Source organism: Trachypithecus francoisi, unplaced genomic scaffold (assembly GCF_009764315.1).
Source record: "Trachypithecus francoisi isolate TF-2019V2 unplaced genomic scaffold, Tfra_2.0 Lachesis_group10, whole genome shotgun sequence".
NCBI classification, from domain to species: Eukaryota; Metazoa; Chordata; class Mammalia; order Primates; family Cercopithecidae; genus Trachypithecus; species Trachypithecus francoisi.
The window spans coordinates 125,298,791-125,316,723 of NW_022681455.1; the positions used below are offsets into that span (position 1 = coordinate 125,298,791).

The window sequence follows — 17,933 nt, forward strand, 5'->3', positions numbered from 1 at the left end:
TACACACAGTGGTGTGGCCTGTCTTTAGCACTGACACCAGACATGGGAACGGCTAGGGATGAACCAAGGAGCAAAGAATTCAGTGCCTGCTCTCATTCTCTCAGGTTCACCAGAAATAACCCATGGAGTGTAGCCTTCAGTTCAAAGGGGCTTTTTCTTTTTTCTTTACTTTCTTTTTTTCTTTTTTTTTTTGAGACAGGGTCTTGCTCTGCTGCTCAAACTGGGGTGCAGTGGCACCATCATGGTTCACTGCAAACTTGACCTCCTGGATTCAAGCAGTTCCCCCACCTCAACCTCCTGATTAGCTGGGACCAGACATATGCCACCAGGCCCAGCTAATTTTATTTTTGTTTTTCATAGAGAAGGCGTTTCCAGCCGGGCACAGTGGCTCACGCCTATAATCCCAGCACTTTGGGAGGCTGAAGCTGGAAGATCACTTGAGCCCAGGAGTTCGAGACCAGCCTGGGCAACAGAGCAAGATCCCATCTCTATTTTTTTTTTTTTTCCTGAGATAAAGTCTTGCATTGTTCCCTAGGCTGGTCTCAAATTCCAGGGCTCAAGCGATCCTCCTGCCTTGGCCTCCCAAAGTGCTGGGATGGCAGGGATGAGCCAACGCTCCAGGCCCAAAGGGGCCGCTTTACTCACTGATCCCCCAGTTGCAGGGGCAGCTCCCTCAACCAGTTCCCAGCACAGGCAGACAGAACAGCCCCTGCCCCAGACTCCCTGGTGTGTCTTTAGCCTTAGGGCAGCACTTGCCTCTCCTGCCCCACCCAGAGATAGCCAAAGTCCCACACCTGGCACCTGGGGAGCACTTGGCAGAACCCAAAGCCTGCAGCACACGGCAGCCTCCACAGCCCCCTCCTGGTATCTTAAGACTCCCTCAGAGACGATTAAAAGGGAGGAGGACTCAGGGTAATGGGGTCAAGCCGCTGGGGTGGAGGAGCCAGACAGGTGGACAGGCGCACAGGGTAGCTGTCCTCCAGGGCCAGCCCTGGGGCAGAGCCAGAGACGGAAGCCAGCACCCAGGCAGAGAAAATCAGAAAGACGTCTGATCTCATTGCCCAGTTCAGCACAGACTAGGTCCGAGCCCCTGGGCAAGTATGGATTCTGAAACAAAATAGATTCCACTCACAAGAGGAACCCACGGAGGAGATGCAGACCTCCCTCTCAGCCCCTCCTGCCCGGGATCGGGGCCACTTCTGCAGCTGTCTGGAAAGGAAAAGCTGGCGTTTGTTGAGTTCGGCACTCCCTTTTCACTAGTCTGGAATAGAGGCCTCATCTGTATTTTCAAAGCTCCCAGGGATCCTAATTCACAGCCAGGGATGAGACGACAGGCCTAGGGGCAGATCTGAGAGCTGCTCATTCTTTCTAGTCCGCTTTGGGGCAGGGAGTGGGGTGGGCAGTGAGCCTGGAGGAGGGCTTGGCTGACCAGGAGATTCCAGGAGAGGATGGAAGGCTTGCGGGGCGGAGTGCATGGTGACATGAAGTCATGCCCATGTTCTGCACAGAGCCCAAGTTCTGAACGGAGCTAAAACCCGTGCACTGGGAACGGACCTAGTTTACCTCCCTCGACTCTAGGTACAGGAAAAGATGGAAGCCCACAGAACTAACAAGACCAGGGGCAGGTGTGAGATAAGAACACTGCGCCCTGACAGGCACCCTTTGCCTGCACAATCCTCACTGCTTCTTCAGCCTTTCTACACGTAGGCAATGTTGTCCATTTTGCAGATAAGGAAACCGAGGCTGAGAGGTTAACTAAATTGCCTAAAGCCACACAGCTGTGAACAGATGAGCAGAAATTAGAACCCAGACGTGGCTGGAGCAGGCCGGGGCTGGGGGTGGTGGTGACCTGTGGCCCCCTGCTACCTGGGCAGCATGATGAGGGTCTTGCCCATACCTTGTAGGATTCCTTCCTGCCCTGATTTCGGCTTCTGCCCTCTCCCCGCACCCTCCCTGCCCCACGCTCAGCTCCTCCAAGCCCCACTATCTGTGTCTGAAATTCCTCTGCCCTGATTCTGGGCTCCCACAGGGTCTGGTGTGCTGGAAGTCCAGTTTCTCAGCTGTAGGATAACCTCAGAAAGGATGTCATGGCCAACGAGGAAGACGCTTTCTCTGGCTTTTCCTAAAAAGGCAGACAGGGGAGTTCTGGCCACTCAAAAAGAATCACTACCTGTGGTCCCATCACTGTCCCACATGTGTAGCCTCCCCGCTCCCTTCACAAGCCACAGCACCAGGAGCGTGGAGAGATCTCAGTTCAAATCCCAGCTCTGGCTGGGTGTGGTGGCTCACACCTGTAATCCCAACACTTTGGGAGGCCGAGATGGGCAGATCACCTGAGGTCAGGAGTTCGAGACCAGCCTGGCCAACATGGCGAAACTCCATCTCTACAAAAAATACAATAATTAGCCAGGCATGGTGGCAGGTACTGTAATTTTGGCTACTATGGAGGCTGAAGCAGGATAATCTCTTGAACCTGGGAGGCGGAGCTTACAGTGAGCTGAGATCTCCCCACTGCACTCCAGCCTGGGCGACAGCGTGAGACTCTGTCTCAAAAAAAAAAAAAAAAAAATCCCAGCACCGCCACTTTCTATCTGGGTGACCTCAGGTGAATGAGTCCCTCTGAGCCTCAGTTTTGAGGACATGGGGACAAAAGCAGCCCCTGTTTCTTATGGGTGCTAAGAATTAAATAAGCTAGTGAACACGAATGTGCCTGGCCCCAGCAGCTCCGCAAACACCCATTAAATCTGAAGGTGATGATGACTGCCTTTGTTTTTACAACAAAGAAAAGAACTTTGTAGGACAAATCAGAAACCAAACTGTTTTTTGAAAAACAAAAAAACATTTATTTCCGTAAACTGTCTGAGCGCAGATGTTCTTTACAATCCCATCACAGTACAGATTTCTTCCTCAAAACGAAATGAGCAAGGAAAAAAAGAGAAAGAGCTGTATCAAATGTGCTCATGAAGAACCAAGCCAATCTCATCTTTCTTCAAAAACCAAACAAAACGATCCTTTTGAATGCGTGGTGCAGGCCTAGGATTGAAGCCGCAGACAGGCTCCTGGGGTGCTGGGAACCCAGGGCTTTGCTCGGCGCACAGCTAGCACAGCGGGCGGAGCAACCCTTTGGCCCGAGTCATCCTCGCAGCTTGCACAGAAGCTTCCTGAACCTAAGGGATCCGTTCCCAGCTCTCCTTAAATTCCCAGTCCCCACCCTGGACCTCTCTCCCTAGCGTTCTCGTCACTTCGGGAGCCCCTGAAGTGACCCCTGAAATACTCCCTCTGTCAACTCTGGGCTCAGACCTTCGCCCTTCTCTGTGTCACAAGGAAATTTCGGTCAAGACGTTGGGAACAGGTGGTTTCAGACCGTGCAGCAAAGCCACTGCCAGGCAAGTTTTAAGGCAAATTTTATCTCTTCTTATTCAGTCTGAGCCAGACCTAACCTTCTCACCATCGAGCAATCCTGCCTCTGCTGGACATGCAACTTAGGCAACTCTGGATGGAGGTGGGATGAGGGAGCCCAGGGCATATTCCAGGAGGTCTGGGCCTGACTAGGGAATGGACGTGTGTGCTTATGAAGGCTGCAGGCACCGGACACAGCTCCTGGCCCAGCTGCCCCTCAGTGGTACACAGGAAGCAGGGCCCCAGAAAACTGAGATGGCAAAACAGGCCCGGGCTCTGGAAAGCAACGTGAGGTCATACAGATCTCACTAGGCAGACCTCGTCGCATGGAAGAGAAATGCCAGGAAAAGGGGTCACTGCAGGAGGCACCTCGGATCTGATGGCAGGCAGGACCTTGCATCAAAATGATTTTTCTTTAGAACAAAAAAGAGGGGGAGAAAAGAAAAAGAAGATCAAAGAAAGAGGTTCCATGAGCATCATGAGATAGGACACAGCAGGGTTCTAAGGGAAGCAGGAAGGTAGGGGCTGAGGACACAGGGTGGCGGGCACTGCCTCTCATGGCTTCTTTTCTCCCTGGTGGGCTGGTGGGCTGGTAGCTGAGGCCGGCGGTCCTCTCCCCCGGGGAGCAGGCAGATGACTTTGGCAAGGGGCGGTGTGGGGGGGGCTGGGGTTACTCTGTCTGGGCGTCGTAATTGGCTCCCCCTGCCTTCTTCAGCTCGTTCTTGATGAAATCTTCCTCCAGCTCCTTCCGATCACTGATCACAAACTCCTTAGCGAAATTCTGTAAGAACAAAGGAAAACACAGTGTTCCTATTAAGAAGGAAGGGACAGGATGTGAGGGTGGCTCAGGCAACACACTGGGAAGCAAAGCACTGAAAACCCTGGCGAGGGATGGAAATGGAAATTCAGCAGCAGAAAAAACCTGACTGGGGAGGAGGGAGTGAGGTAGATCTGATGCTGCGTCTTCCCATGTCCATGGGGACAGCCCGAGGAAGCCGGGGCTTGAATTTTGGCTGTGTTACCTTGGCCAAGTCCCTTCAATTCTCTGTGCCTCAACTTCCTCATCTGTAAAAAAAAATCTTGTCAGGAGAATAATAGGTCATGAGTTTGGAAAGGCAAATGGGTGTTCTGGTAAATGTTTAACACCAGGCACTCCAAAAAAATAAAATAAAAGGACAAAAGCTCAGATTGGTATCTTTTGCCCATTTCATGGTGTAAATAGTCCCACAGTGGCTGATGTCAAGCTATGAAAGTGATGTCACCATACATGGAGGTGGAAGGAGATGGGCGTAACTGGCTCTTGCCAGCTGGGACAAGCAAGCTTCAGCCACCAATGTTCCTAATGATGCAGGAGCCTCCAGTCCTGGGTCTGCCATGGGCTCTCCACCCGCACTGAGTTACACAAGGGTAGAGGCTCTGCCTTCATTCAACAAATACCATCCAGGCTGTGAGGCTACAGGGCTGAGCAAAATGGATGTAGTCACTCTCTCCTCTTGGAGTACACAGGTTTCACCCACAGAACCTGCAGGCACCCATGGTGCATTCAGTAAACACTTGTGGCATGGATGAGGGAAGCAGGTGACCTGGCTTATCAGAGAGCCCTAAGCCATGATGATACACAGTTACTGCCATATGTGGATTGTAAGACTTTAACAAACGAAATTTCGGGATGATGATGGACAGCCTGACAAAAAAAAAGCTATCAAAACCACAAATAACAAGTCTAAAGGTAAGAAACTCATCCACATTTTTAAAAAAGCCCATAAGGAAATAACATAAACAATGACCATCATTTTTTTTTCTTCTTGAGAGAAAAGCCTATTGCCTAGGCTGGGGTGCAGTGGCGCAATCTTGGCTCACTGCAACCTCTGCCCCCAGGGTTCAAGCCATTCTCATGTCTCAGCCTCCCGAGTAGCTGGAACTACAGGCGCCCGCCACCGCGCCCAGCTAATTTTTGTATTTTTAGTAGAAGCAGGGTTTCGCCATGTTGGCCAGGCTGGTCTCAAACTCCTGGCCTCAAGTGATCCACCCAGCTTGGCTTCCCACGGTGCTGGGATTACAGGGGTGAGCCACCACGCCCGGCCAACCACAATTATTTAGCATTTCTGTGTACCAGCACAGTGCCACGGTACTGAGAATGACACACAGTAGTAAATATGAATCATGGAAGGTGGAAGGGACCCCTATGTCCATCAGCAGAGGAGTGGATTATCAAAACACGGTCTGTCCACACAATGGAATATTCCTCAGCCACAGAAAGGAATGAAGCACAGCCACATGCAACTATATGGACGAACCTCGGAAACAGGACGCTGAGTGGAAGAAGCTGGGCATGAAGACCGTATATTGTCAGCTGCCATTGGTATAAAATGTCTAAAAAAGGCAAACCCATACAGACAGAAAGCAGACTCCTGGTTACAAGGAGCTGGAGATAGGAACAGGAAATGATAGAGACGTTCTAAAATTGGGATTGTGGTGATGGGTGCACAACTCTGCAAATTCAAGAAAAAGTATTGCAAAAGTACACTTAGGATGACTTGCTTGTGTGGTACATACATTATACCTCAGTCAAGTTCTTTTTAAAAAGGCCCGTAAGGTGATCAACATTATTTCCATTTTAAAGGTGAGAAAACAAAGGCTGGAGATGACAATGCTTGTCCAAAGTCAGACAGCCAGAAGGTCCAGTTGACACCAAAGCTGGCATCTTGAAAGAGCCACCATCTCCTTTGGGGTGATGAAAAAGTTTTGGAACCAGACAGAGGTAAGGCTTGTACAACACTGTGAATGTTCTGAAAGTCACCGAATTGTATACTTTAAAATGGTTCGGGCCAGGTGCGGTGGCTCACGCCCACCATCCCAGCACTTTGGAGGCCGAGGCAGGTGGATCACCTGAGGTCAGGAGTTCGAGACCAGCCTGGCCAACATGGCGAAACCCCATCTCTACTAAAAATACAAAAATTAGCCAGGCGTGGTGGTACATGCCTGTAATCCCAGCTACTCAGGAGGCTGAGGCAGGAAAATCGCTTGAACCTGGGAGGCAGAGGTTGCAGTGAGCCAAGATCACGCCACCGCACTCCAGCCTGGGCGACAGGGCGAGATCCATCTCAAAATAAATAAATAAACATACAAATAAAAAGGTTCATTTTATGTTATTTATTAATTGTCCACCACAATTAATAAATAAAAAGCAAAAAAGTCACCATACCGCCAAGAATGATGAGCCCAGGAACATCCTCAAGGTCAAGCTTTACAATAAAAAGACAAAACATTTGGTATGCAAAGCCACTGAGAACACTAACAAGGTGGAGAAGGGGAGGTTAATTTTTATCAAGCAGCTGATGTGTGCCAGGAACAGCCTCACGCATGTTCTCTTTCAGTCCTCAGTATGTTAGCTTTGTTTTATTTCACTTTTTGAAGATAAGACTCACAGGCTGGGCTTGGAGAGACTTGCCCAGAATGACAAAAACACCCTTTAGATCCTTTCTGTTCTCACCCCACTATAGTATGTTACTATGTGTATGTGATCAGTGCAATGAAAGAACACAAGTTGGATGTAAGAGCCAGAAAGGAGAATCGAGAATTAACGCATTTCTCAACCCTGAGCCCCACAGCATGAGGGAGGGGCACAGAGTGTTCAGAAGGAGGAAGCCAACAGCTTAAGATGCTTATAGAAGAAAGTCCAAAGTTCCTCTGCTTTGTGATAGCTATATGTGGCAATCTACAGAAATAAGAACACTTGAAGTTCGAGTCGGTTAGTTATTAGAAGATTTAGATTAAGAAAAATAAGTTTGAGGGCCAGGGATGGTGGCTTATGCTTGTAATCCCAGCACTTTGGGAGGCCGAGGTGGGCAGATCACGAGGTCAGGAGATCGAGACCAGCCTGGCCAACATGATGAAACCCTGTCTCTGCTAAAAATACAAAAATTAGCTGGGTGTGGTGGTGTGTGCCTGTAATCCTGGCTACTCGGGAAGCTGAGGCAGGAGAATGGCTTGAACCTGGGAGGCAGAGATGGCAGTGAGCCGAGATGGCGCCACTGCACTCCAGCCTGGCAACAGAGCGAGACTCCATCTCAAAAAAAGAAAAATAAGTTTGATAAAGTCTAAGAAATCTAAAATGAAAGATACATGGAGCTAGGCACAGGCCAACCTAAAACCACAAGTACTTAGGTAATCAAATTATAACAAAACAAAAAAGATAGCAGATCTAGTAAAGCATAACAATAAATGTAAATGAACAAAATTACCTTTAAAAATGCTATGTTTCAAACTACAAAAAAAAAACCCTCAAACCTTGTACTACATACCAGAGACATGTTTAAAATCAAAAGATTAGCAGAAAAATGATTCCAAGTTATACAAACAAAATATATACAAAAGCAACCATATGATTTCTGAAAACGTTTAAAGCCAACTGAATCTCACAAGATAAACAGGATCATCCTGCAACTTGCTAACCCTCCTGGCTCAGCCGATGTTCTTTCCTCTCTGCTCAGTGGAAAAGAGAATGGAAGGTTATTTTCCCTGTAGAAGGGCTGTTTTTAATATCAGTACTTAGAGAGGCCTTAAAAACCAAGTTCTCCAGCAATCTGATTACTGCCAAAAAGCAAAGAAGGGTTAGAAAGCAAGTGTCTTAACACACTGAACTGACTCACACCTAAAAGTCCTGTATTCATATTTCATTTCCCATTTATCCTCAGGGGAACACAGAGAGTTAGACTGTGCAAAATTGAGTCCTCCCTCATTCCTTACTGCTTTACTTTTTTTCTTTTTCTTTTTCTTTTTTTGCCTCTTCCAATGACCAGGAAAGACAAAACTTTAAACATTTCTGAAGCTACAGTGATGCTGTAGGCCCCTTTAGAACAGACCCCAGATTCTCTGTTCAGAAGAATCCTGACATACTGCCTCCAGGGGTGGGCTGAAGACCTTCTATTCAGACATGAACCTATTGGCTCCCTTCACCTTCAGTCTGGCTGACAGCTGGCGCATTTGGCACTGCTCCTCTCCTCACACAAGAGCCCCCGCCGCATGGCTGCCAAGGTGTACAGCCTGGGACTCGCTACAGCCCACGCTGGTGCGAAGCTGAGCAGAGAGAAGGGATGGATGGAGGACACCGGAGGGCTGGGCTTCCTCTGGGCCTTACCATTGCCATGGCCTCATAGACAGCAGGGCTGGTGGTCCTTTGAGGTCATCTCTTGCCCCTCAATTCAGAAGGGGAAACTGAGGCTCGGTGAGTGACACCATGAGGCTGGTTAAGTGGTGGTCATCCCCCAGCCCACTGCTTTCCACCCTTGCACCTGGGTCCGCTCGCCTCTCCCCTGTGCCCGTCAGCTTCCCAACCCTCTTCGTGTCTCCTCCTCGTGCTGCTCCTGTGTCTTGTCCACCCCTTCCCCATTCTTTGAGCCTGGTAGTGACTCCTAGCACCTTCCAAATAAAGTGTCTGCATCTCAATCCAATCATCCCCCTGGGACTGGCTCCCCACCTCACTGGCAGACTGGTCACGCACAGGCCCACCGCCTGGACATCCTGCGGACACATAGGTGAGACAGGCCTGTGACCAATAGTGGTCAGTTCCCTTGGAGTGAGAGCTGGACCCCAGCCTGCTCCAGAGTGGACACCAAGCCGCTCCCACCTTCTACAGGGCCAGCACCAACTCTGCAGGGGCCCAGGTGGTCAGGCTGCATGGAGGGGGTACTAGCAGGCCTCCATCCTACATGGGGTGCCTCTAAGCCCCCAGAGGCTTACAGAGGTGAGCCAGCACCTCCCATCCAGTGTGTGGACTCCACAGAATGTCCCCAAAATGTCTGACCTGAGCCTCAGCCCAAAAACCAATTCAAAACAACCTCAGCACCCCTCCACCTCCACGCCTTCCAGCGGCTCCTGCAAGATAAGGGAGTTGCAAGCACCACTGGGGAGTAGGCTTCATTGGAAGTCTTCAAAATGAGGCAGAAGCCGAGCAAAAATGGCACTGGGCAGACGGAGTCTGGCTTGGGAGCAATGCCTGAGACTGGAGGGAGCCTGCGTGGAGCAGCTGAAGTCTGCCTTGCACCTGAGGCTGGAAACCACAGGGAACAGATGTATGCAGAGTGTCGCCACCCCTATGCCACACACACCTCCTCACAACACAGCCCTCGCCAGCACCCACATGCCACCAACACCCACAGGGCCAGGGGCAGGTGGCAAGATTCCGGAGGTAAGTCTTTCATCAGAAGGAGACTTCCAGGGCCTAGAGCAATGCGGACACATGCAGAATTTTAAATTTTCTTTTTTTGAAACTCAGTCTCACTCTGTCACCCAGGCTGGCGTGCAGTGGTGCGATCTCGGCTCACTGCAGCCTCAACCTCCTAGGTTCAAGTGATCCTCTCACCTCCGCCTTCCTAGTAGCTAGAACTACAGGCACGAGCCACCATGTCCAGCTGATTTTTGTATTTTTCTGTAGAGATGTGGGTTTTGTCATGTTGCCCAGGCTGGTCTCCAACTCCTGGGTTTAGGTGATCCATCCGTCTTGGCCTCCCAAAGGCCAGAATTTTGAATTTTCTTTCTTTCCCTTTTTTTTTTTTTTTTTTTTTGTTGTTGTTTTGAGACAGATCTCACTCTGTCACCCATGCTGCCAGGCTGGGGTGCATTGGTGCAATCTCAGCTCACTGCAACCTCCATCTCCTGTGCTCAAGCAATCCAACTGCCTCAGCCCCGGAAGCAGCTGGGACTACAGGTGCACACCACCATGCCCGGTTACTTTTTTTTTTCTTTGTAGATAACAGGGTTTGACCATGTTACCCAGGCTGGTTTCAAACTCCTGAGCTCAAGTGATCTACTTGCCTTGGCCTCCCAAAGTGCTAGAATTACAGGTGAGAGCCACTGTGCCTGGCCTGGAATTTTCAATTTTCTACTAGCCACAGTGAAAAATGTAAAAAAGAAACCAGTGCCATTAATTGTAATAGTATTTTATCTAATCCAATATATGCAAAATATTGTCATTTCCACAACGTCATCAATGCCAAAAGTTACTGACGAGGTCCTTTACATTCATTTCTTTTGAACCCAGCCTTAGAAACGCCGTGTTCTCTCCAGGTCTACGCACACAGTGATATGGCCGGGTGCGCTTGAAGTGGCTGGCAACAGTGCAGGTCTAGACAGAACATTAAAGAGTCTGAAAGAATAATGTGATCAGGCAAAGAGAATCATGAATTGCAGATCTTAGAGCCCATCTGAGGGGGGTGGACATGTGCGCCATGTCCAGATCTGGGTGGTGGCTTCAAAGTAGGCACCACGAACATTCAAAATACACAAAAACTTGGGCCAGATGCAGTGGCGCACGCCTGGAATCCCAGCACCTTGGGAGGCCGAGGTAAGTGGATCACCTGAGGTCAGGAGTTCAAGACCAGCCTGGCCAACATGGTGAAACCCCGTCTCCACTGAAAATACAAAAAATTAGCTGGGCGTGAGAGGCAGGAGAATCGCTTGAACTGGGAGGTGGAAGTTGCAGTGAGCCAAGATCGCGCCATTGCACTCCAGCCTGGGTGACAAGGGCGAAACTCTGTCTCAAAAAAAAAAAATACACACATACACACACACACATACACACACACACACACACACACAAATTCATCAAGTAGTATTCCTAAGATCTGTGCGTTTTACTCTGTGCAATTTGTTTCAGTTAAACAAAATAGTGAAGGGAGGTGGTGGGGCGTGGTGGCTCATGCTGGTAATCCCAAGCACTCTGGGAAGGCAAGGAGGGAGAATCGCTTGAGCCCTGGAGTTCAAGACCAGCCTGGGGAACATAGTGGGACCCTATCTCTACAAATAATAATAATAATAATAATAAATAGTCAAGAGTGGTGGTGTGCACCTGTTGTCCCAGCTACTTGGGAGGCTGAGGCAGGAAGATCACTTGAGCCTGGGAGGTCGAGGCTACCGTGAGCCATGATCGCACCACTGCACCTCACCCTTCAGACCTGCCATTCACCTCCTCATTACATAGAGGACCAGCAGCAACCCAGAGAGGGGACACAATTCATCCCAGGGGACACAGCAACTTCCCGGCAGGGCCCTGGGGATGCATTCCTGGTGCCAGCCCCACTTTCTCCCCACATCCCGCCTCCAGGGGCTGCTCTAGACTGCCAAGCCCTCGAGGGGGCTGCCACAACCTGCCAGAGACTGCACAGCAACATGTGTCAGTCTGGGGGCCCTGGCACCTGTGGCTGAAGAAAGCTCTTTGTTTTGTCTAGGAGCTTGGTGTTGCTCTCTCATAGCTGCCAGACAGGGGACTTCTCTTTTTTTGCCAAAGCAGGATTTTTTCCCAAGGGCCTCATCCAACTAAGTCTGACTCCAAACGGCTGAAGCTGCTTGAATGGTTTCGAATTATGCAACCAGCAAGTGGAAGACAAGTTTTTTTGTTTTTGTTTTTTGAGATGGACTCTCACTCTGTCGCCCAGGCTGGAGTGCAATGGTGCCATCTCGGTTCACTGCAACCTCTGCCTCCCGGGTTCAAGTGATTCTCCTGCCTCCACCTCCTGAGTAGCTGGGATTACAGGCAACCACCGCCACGCCTGGCTAATTTTTGTATTTTTAGTAAAGACGGGGTTTCACCATGTTGGCCAGGCTGGTCATGAATGAAGACAAGTTTTGTCCCTGTGACCTTTCTGAAGTACCTATACATTCATGCCTCAAAGATGCAAAACAAACAGGCAGCAAAACTTGTCTCCACCTTTCTGAGGAGGGTAATATAGCAGAGACTATGGGTTAGGTACGGGGACTCTGCACAGAGCCTAGCCGTCTATTTGCAAGGCTGGATTTTAAAGTGCATGTTCTCCTATCTTGGTTTTAAATCATCCTTTTCTTATTTATTTATTTAGAGATGAAGTTTTTGCTCTTGTCACCTAGGCTGGAGTGCAGTGGCGCAATCTCAGCTCACTGCAACCTCTACCTCCTGGGTTCAAGCGACTCTCCTGTCTCAGCCTCCCGAGTAGCTGGAATTACAGGCACACCTCACCACGCCCTGCTAATTTTTTGTATTTTTAGTAGAGACGGGGTTTCACCATGTTGGCCAGGCTGGCCTCGAACTCCTGACCTCAGGTGATCCGCTCACCTCAGCCTCCCAAAGTGCTGGGATTACAGGCGTGGGCCACCACGCCCGGCCCATCCTTTTCATTTTTATTTTTATTTATTTTTATTTTTTATTTTTATTTTTATTTTTATTTTTTTATTTTTTTATTTTTTTTTGAGACGGAGTCTCGCTCTGTCGCCCAGGCTGGAGTGCAGTGGCTGGATCTCAGCTCACTGCAAGCTCCGCCTCCTGGGTTTACGCCATTCTCCTGCCTCAGCCTCCCGAGTAGCTGGGACTACAGGCGCCCGCCACCTCGCCCGGCTAGTTTTCTGTATTTTTTAGTAGAGACGGGGTTTCACCGTGTTAGCCAGGATGGTCTGGATCTCCTGACCTCGTGATCCGCCCGTCTCGGCCTCCCAAAGTGCTGGGATTACAGGCTTGAGCCACCGCGCCCGGCCTATTTTTATTTTTTGAGGCAGAGTCTCGCTCTGTCGCCCAGACTGGAATGCAGTGGTGCTATCTCAGCGCATCACAACCTCCACTTGCGTGTTCAAGCAATTCTTCTGCCTCAGCCTCTGAAGTAGCTGGGATTACAGGCATGAGCCACCATGGCCAGCTCATTTTTGCATTTTTAGTAGAGACAGGGTTTCACCATGTTGGCCAGACTAGTCTCGAACTCCTGGCCTCAAGTGATTCACCCACCTCGGCCCCCCAAAGTGCTGGGATCACAGGCGTGAGCCACCATACCCCACCCCTTTTCATTTGTAAATGGCTCCCAACTGCCCGGGCTTAAACCCCAGCATGCTGGGAGTAGGTCCGGACCAAATACAAACACAGGCATCTCCAGTGGCCTGAGCCTCCCTGGGGACTCAACCTCCCTAAGCCTGAGTCTCCTCATCTGCAAATGGGGACAACAGCAGCTTTACATCCTAGGGCTGCTGTGAGGGGCATATGAGCATAAAAGGGGCTTGCACACTTGATGAGAATGCCTGGTACAAAGCGGAGTGATCTACAGTCAGAGAGAATGTTCTACAGGACTGTGGGCTCACCTTCATTCTCAGGATCGTTAGGGGGATTTGAAATACAATGAAGTTCCCTCAGCCACTCAGAGTGAAGACACAGGCAGTGGCTGGTTCCTCTTCTCATTCCTAACGTTTATTTTGTAACGAAGGGAAGTCCCAGGAATTCCTTTGAATAACCAGGTCAGTGAAACTGGCAGAAAGAAGATGACAAATCGGCTGCAAACTCCAAAGCCCAGCCCAGGGTTAGCTTCAGGGGAACGGGGAGGCCTGTCGGGGTACACGTGTCGGGGTACACGTGTCGGGGTACACGTGTAGGCTCTGCTACTCGGGAGTGTTTGGGCCATGAGGATATTCCTAACCCATGCAGAGAATGTGGGTGCAGGGGAAGCTCCGGGCGCGCCCGGCCTGGAATGCGTATTTCTATGAAGTGGGGCCCAGGAGAGGAGCTGATCTTCGCTGTATTGAAAGACAATGAAAGCAACACAATTTGTTCTTCCCACGAACACAAGTTAGTAAACACTTGAAGCCAAAATTCTGGTACTGACTGGTCTCTCTGACAGACCGAGAATAGAAAAATAGGGCGGGGCGCGGTGGCTCAAGCCTGTAATCCCAGCACTTTGGGAGGCCGAGACGGGCGGATCACGAGGTCAGGAGATCGAGACCATCCTGGCTAACATAGTGAAACCCCGTCTCTACTAAAAAAATACAAAAAAACTAGCCGGGCGAGGTGGCGGGCGCCTGTAGTCCCAGCTACTCGGGAGGCTGAGGCAGGAGAATGGTGTGAACCCGGGAGGCGGAGCTTGCAGTGAGCTGAGATCCGGCCACTGCACTCCAGCCTGGGCGACAGAGCAAGACTCCGTCTCAAAAAAAAAGAAAGAAAGAAAGAAAGAAAAATAGAAGCAGCGGGCTCTAAAATGCCCAGAAGACAGTATTTAATGGCTCTGGGCCCCGGTTTCCACCTCTGTGAAAGAAGGTGGCTAGACAACAGGGTCCCCGAACCTTTCACCACCCGTCATCCAGGGATCCTATGCATAAGCCTCCAAAGCACATGGACATGGGACGAAGTTCCACCGGGGACACCAGATCCTAAGGCAATGGGGAAACCTGGCATGGAAAAGTCAGCTTTGGGATCAGAGCATGGCTCTCACAACGAAGGCTGCAGGCTGGCTTCAGGTCCATCCCAAACCCTCGCAATAAAGTGTGGGGGCTAGAATCTCCCCTCCCGCAGGCACAAGATGGCGCTGGGGACAGACAAGACACATGCTGGTCACATGAATGTGTCCTTTCCACAAGTGGGTGATGATGACTTATAAACCAAAGGCCGTGGACTGCTGAAGAAAAGCAGCCACAGTTCCCCAGCACCCTGCCCTTGCTGGGCGACAAGGCAATCTCCAAGGAACGGTAGCCAATTGAAAACGCACAGCCATGAAACCCACTGGGCACCCACTGGGCGCTGCCAACCCCACTGAGGCCCCTACACCTCCCTCCCACACCTAGTCAAAGTGCTTAAAAGACTGAGGTTTTAAAATCTACCAGCAAAGCATCATTTACTCAAAAGGAATGGGTTCTTGTTTGTTTGTTTGTTTGTTTGTTTTTTGAGACAGAGTCTTGCTCTGTTGCCCAGTCTGGAGTACGGTGGTACCATCTTGGCTCACTGCAACCTCCACCTTCTAGGTTCAAGCGATTGTCCTGCCACAGCCTCCCAAGTAGCTGGGACTACAGGTGTGCACCACCACGCCCGGTTAATTTTTGTATTTTTAGTAAAGACAGGGTTTCACCATGTTGACTAGGCTGGTCTTGAACTCCTGACCTCAGGGGATCTGCCTGCCTAGGTCTCCCAAAGTGCTGAGATCACAGGTGTGAGCCACCGCACCTGGCCGGAACAGGTTCTTATAATAGGCATGAGTCATCATAGATAAAGGGAAAAACTAACAGATCAGAATGGCACTGGCTAGGTTTTGACAGATTCAGGAACAAAGGCACCCAGGTCAAACCCTCGCAGTTCAGGAGTGACGCGACCCTGCTGTACTGAGAGAGAACAAAAGCCAAGACAGAAGCACACAGCTGTATTTCAGGTGGACACAGGGTAACCATCTAACGAAGATGGAAGGCATGTGTCCCAGAAGCACACCGTGGCGTCCCAGAAGCACACTGTGAGTGTTTTGGCCAAAACCAAATAGGGGCAGCTGTTCTTATGCCTGGATCCGTGACCCCGACACAGCCCCCGACCTCTTCAGCATTTGGGCAACTGCCTGGGGTCTAAGGCTCGGCTTTCCTGACCACAGAGATTTACAGAAGCCCCATATGCACCTTGCCTAATTTCTAACTACAGCTTCATCTAGACCAGGCATGGAAAGCATGCAGGAAACACATTCTCCTCTCTCCAGTGTCCGCAGCAGACATCACAAATTAATCATGGCACTTTCCCCACAGAGTCCAGGCTTAACCTCAGAATCCCCCTTAACCCAGAGCTCCAAATAGCCCAGGCTTATTGATCAGTTGACAAGCTAGAGATTAAATCCAGGTTCAGATCTTTAACTTCTGCCCCATCAAAATCGTGCCCAGCATTTCTTATTCCTCAGCCACATCCATGTTTGGGGATTTTTCCCAAAGAAGTAACAGAATCTTTTTTTAATGACAACATACATACTCAAAGATGTTCATTGCCCGTAAATACCAGGCTGTTTCCACTTTTTCAGCAAAAGTTGGAAAAGTAAGTAAATAGTATCTATGTAACACTTCATATACGCCAGGCACTTATACATGGTATCTTACTGAATTTTCACAATTCCATCAGTGAGATATTATCATACACATTTTTCAGAGGAGAAAATTGAGGACAAGGGAAGTGAAGTAGCCAGCAGATCACAGGATTCACTCCACGCCAGGGAACTCACCAGGTGGAGGAACACACACACAGGCATGTACGCACACACAGATATGCACACACCCACACACACGCAGGTGTGCACACACACAAACACAGATATACACATACCCACATACACGCAGGCATGCGCACACACACAGATATGCACACACCCACACACACACAGGCATGTACGCACACACAGATATGCACACACCCACACACACGCAGGCATGCACACACACACAGATATGCACACACACACCCCCACACGCAGGCATGCACACACACAAACACAGATATGCACACACACCCACACACACGCAGGCATGCACACACACAAACACAGATATACACACACCCACACACACGCAGGCATGCACACACACAAACACAGATATGCACACACCCACACACACGCAGGCATGCACACACACAAACACAGATATGCACACACCCACACACACGCAGGCATGCACACACACACAGATATACACACACCCACACACACGCAGGCATGCACACACACAAACACAGATACACACACACACACCCCCACACGCAGGCATGCACACACAAACACAGATATACACACCCCACACACACGCAGGCATGCACACACACAAACACAGATATACACACACCCACACACACGCAGGCATGCACACACACAAACACAGATATACACACACCCACACACACGCAGGCATGCACACACACAAACACAGATATGCACACACCCACACACACGCAGGCATGCACACACACAAACACAGATACACACACACACCCCCACACGCAGGCATGCACACACACAAACACAGATATACACACACACACCCACACACACACGCAGGCATGCACACACACAAACACAGATATACACACACCCATACACACGCAGGCATGCACACACACAAACACAGATATACACACACCCATACACACGCAGGCATGCACACACACACAGATATGCACACACCCACACACACGCAGGCATGCACACACACACAGATATACACACACCCACACACACGCAGGCATGCACACACACAAACACAGATACACACACACACCCCCCCACACGCAGGCGTGCACACACACAAACACAGATATGCACACACCCCACACACACGCAGGCATGCACACACACAAACACAGATATGCACACACACCCACACACAGCAGGCATGCACACACACAAACACAGATACACACACCCACACACACGCAGGCATGCACACACACAAACACAGATATGCACACACCCACACACACGCAGGCATGCACACACACACAGATATACACACACCCACACACACGCAGGCATGCACACACACAGATATGCACACACACCCCCCCACACACACGCAGGCATGCACACGCAGGCATGCACACACACACAAACACAGATATGCACACACCAACACACACACACAGGCATGCACACACACACAGATATGCACACCCCCACACACATATATGCAGGCATGCACACACACACACAGAGGCATGCACCCACACAAGTGCACACACACACAGGCGTGCACACACAGGCATGCACACACCCTCCCACACACATACATGCACATGCACA

The 17,933-nt window shown here is 50.1% G+C and overlaps 1 protein-coding gene across 1 annotated transcript in view; it reads right to left on the reverse strand.

Moving 5' to 3' along the window:
• Window positions 1-2,819: 2,819 nt before the first annotated feature.
• Window positions 2,820-17,933, reverse strand: part of COTL1 (coactosin like F-actin binding protein 1) — a 52,687-nt gene continuing 37,573 nt past the window's right edge. Inside the window, exon 4 of the mRNA XM_033219192.1 lies at window positions 2,820-4,180. Coding sequence (XP_033075083.1) covers window positions 4,070-4,180 — 111 coding nt within the window. The 3' untranslated portion in view covers window positions 2,820-4,069. The remainder of the gene's footprint in view (window positions 4,181-17,933) is intronic.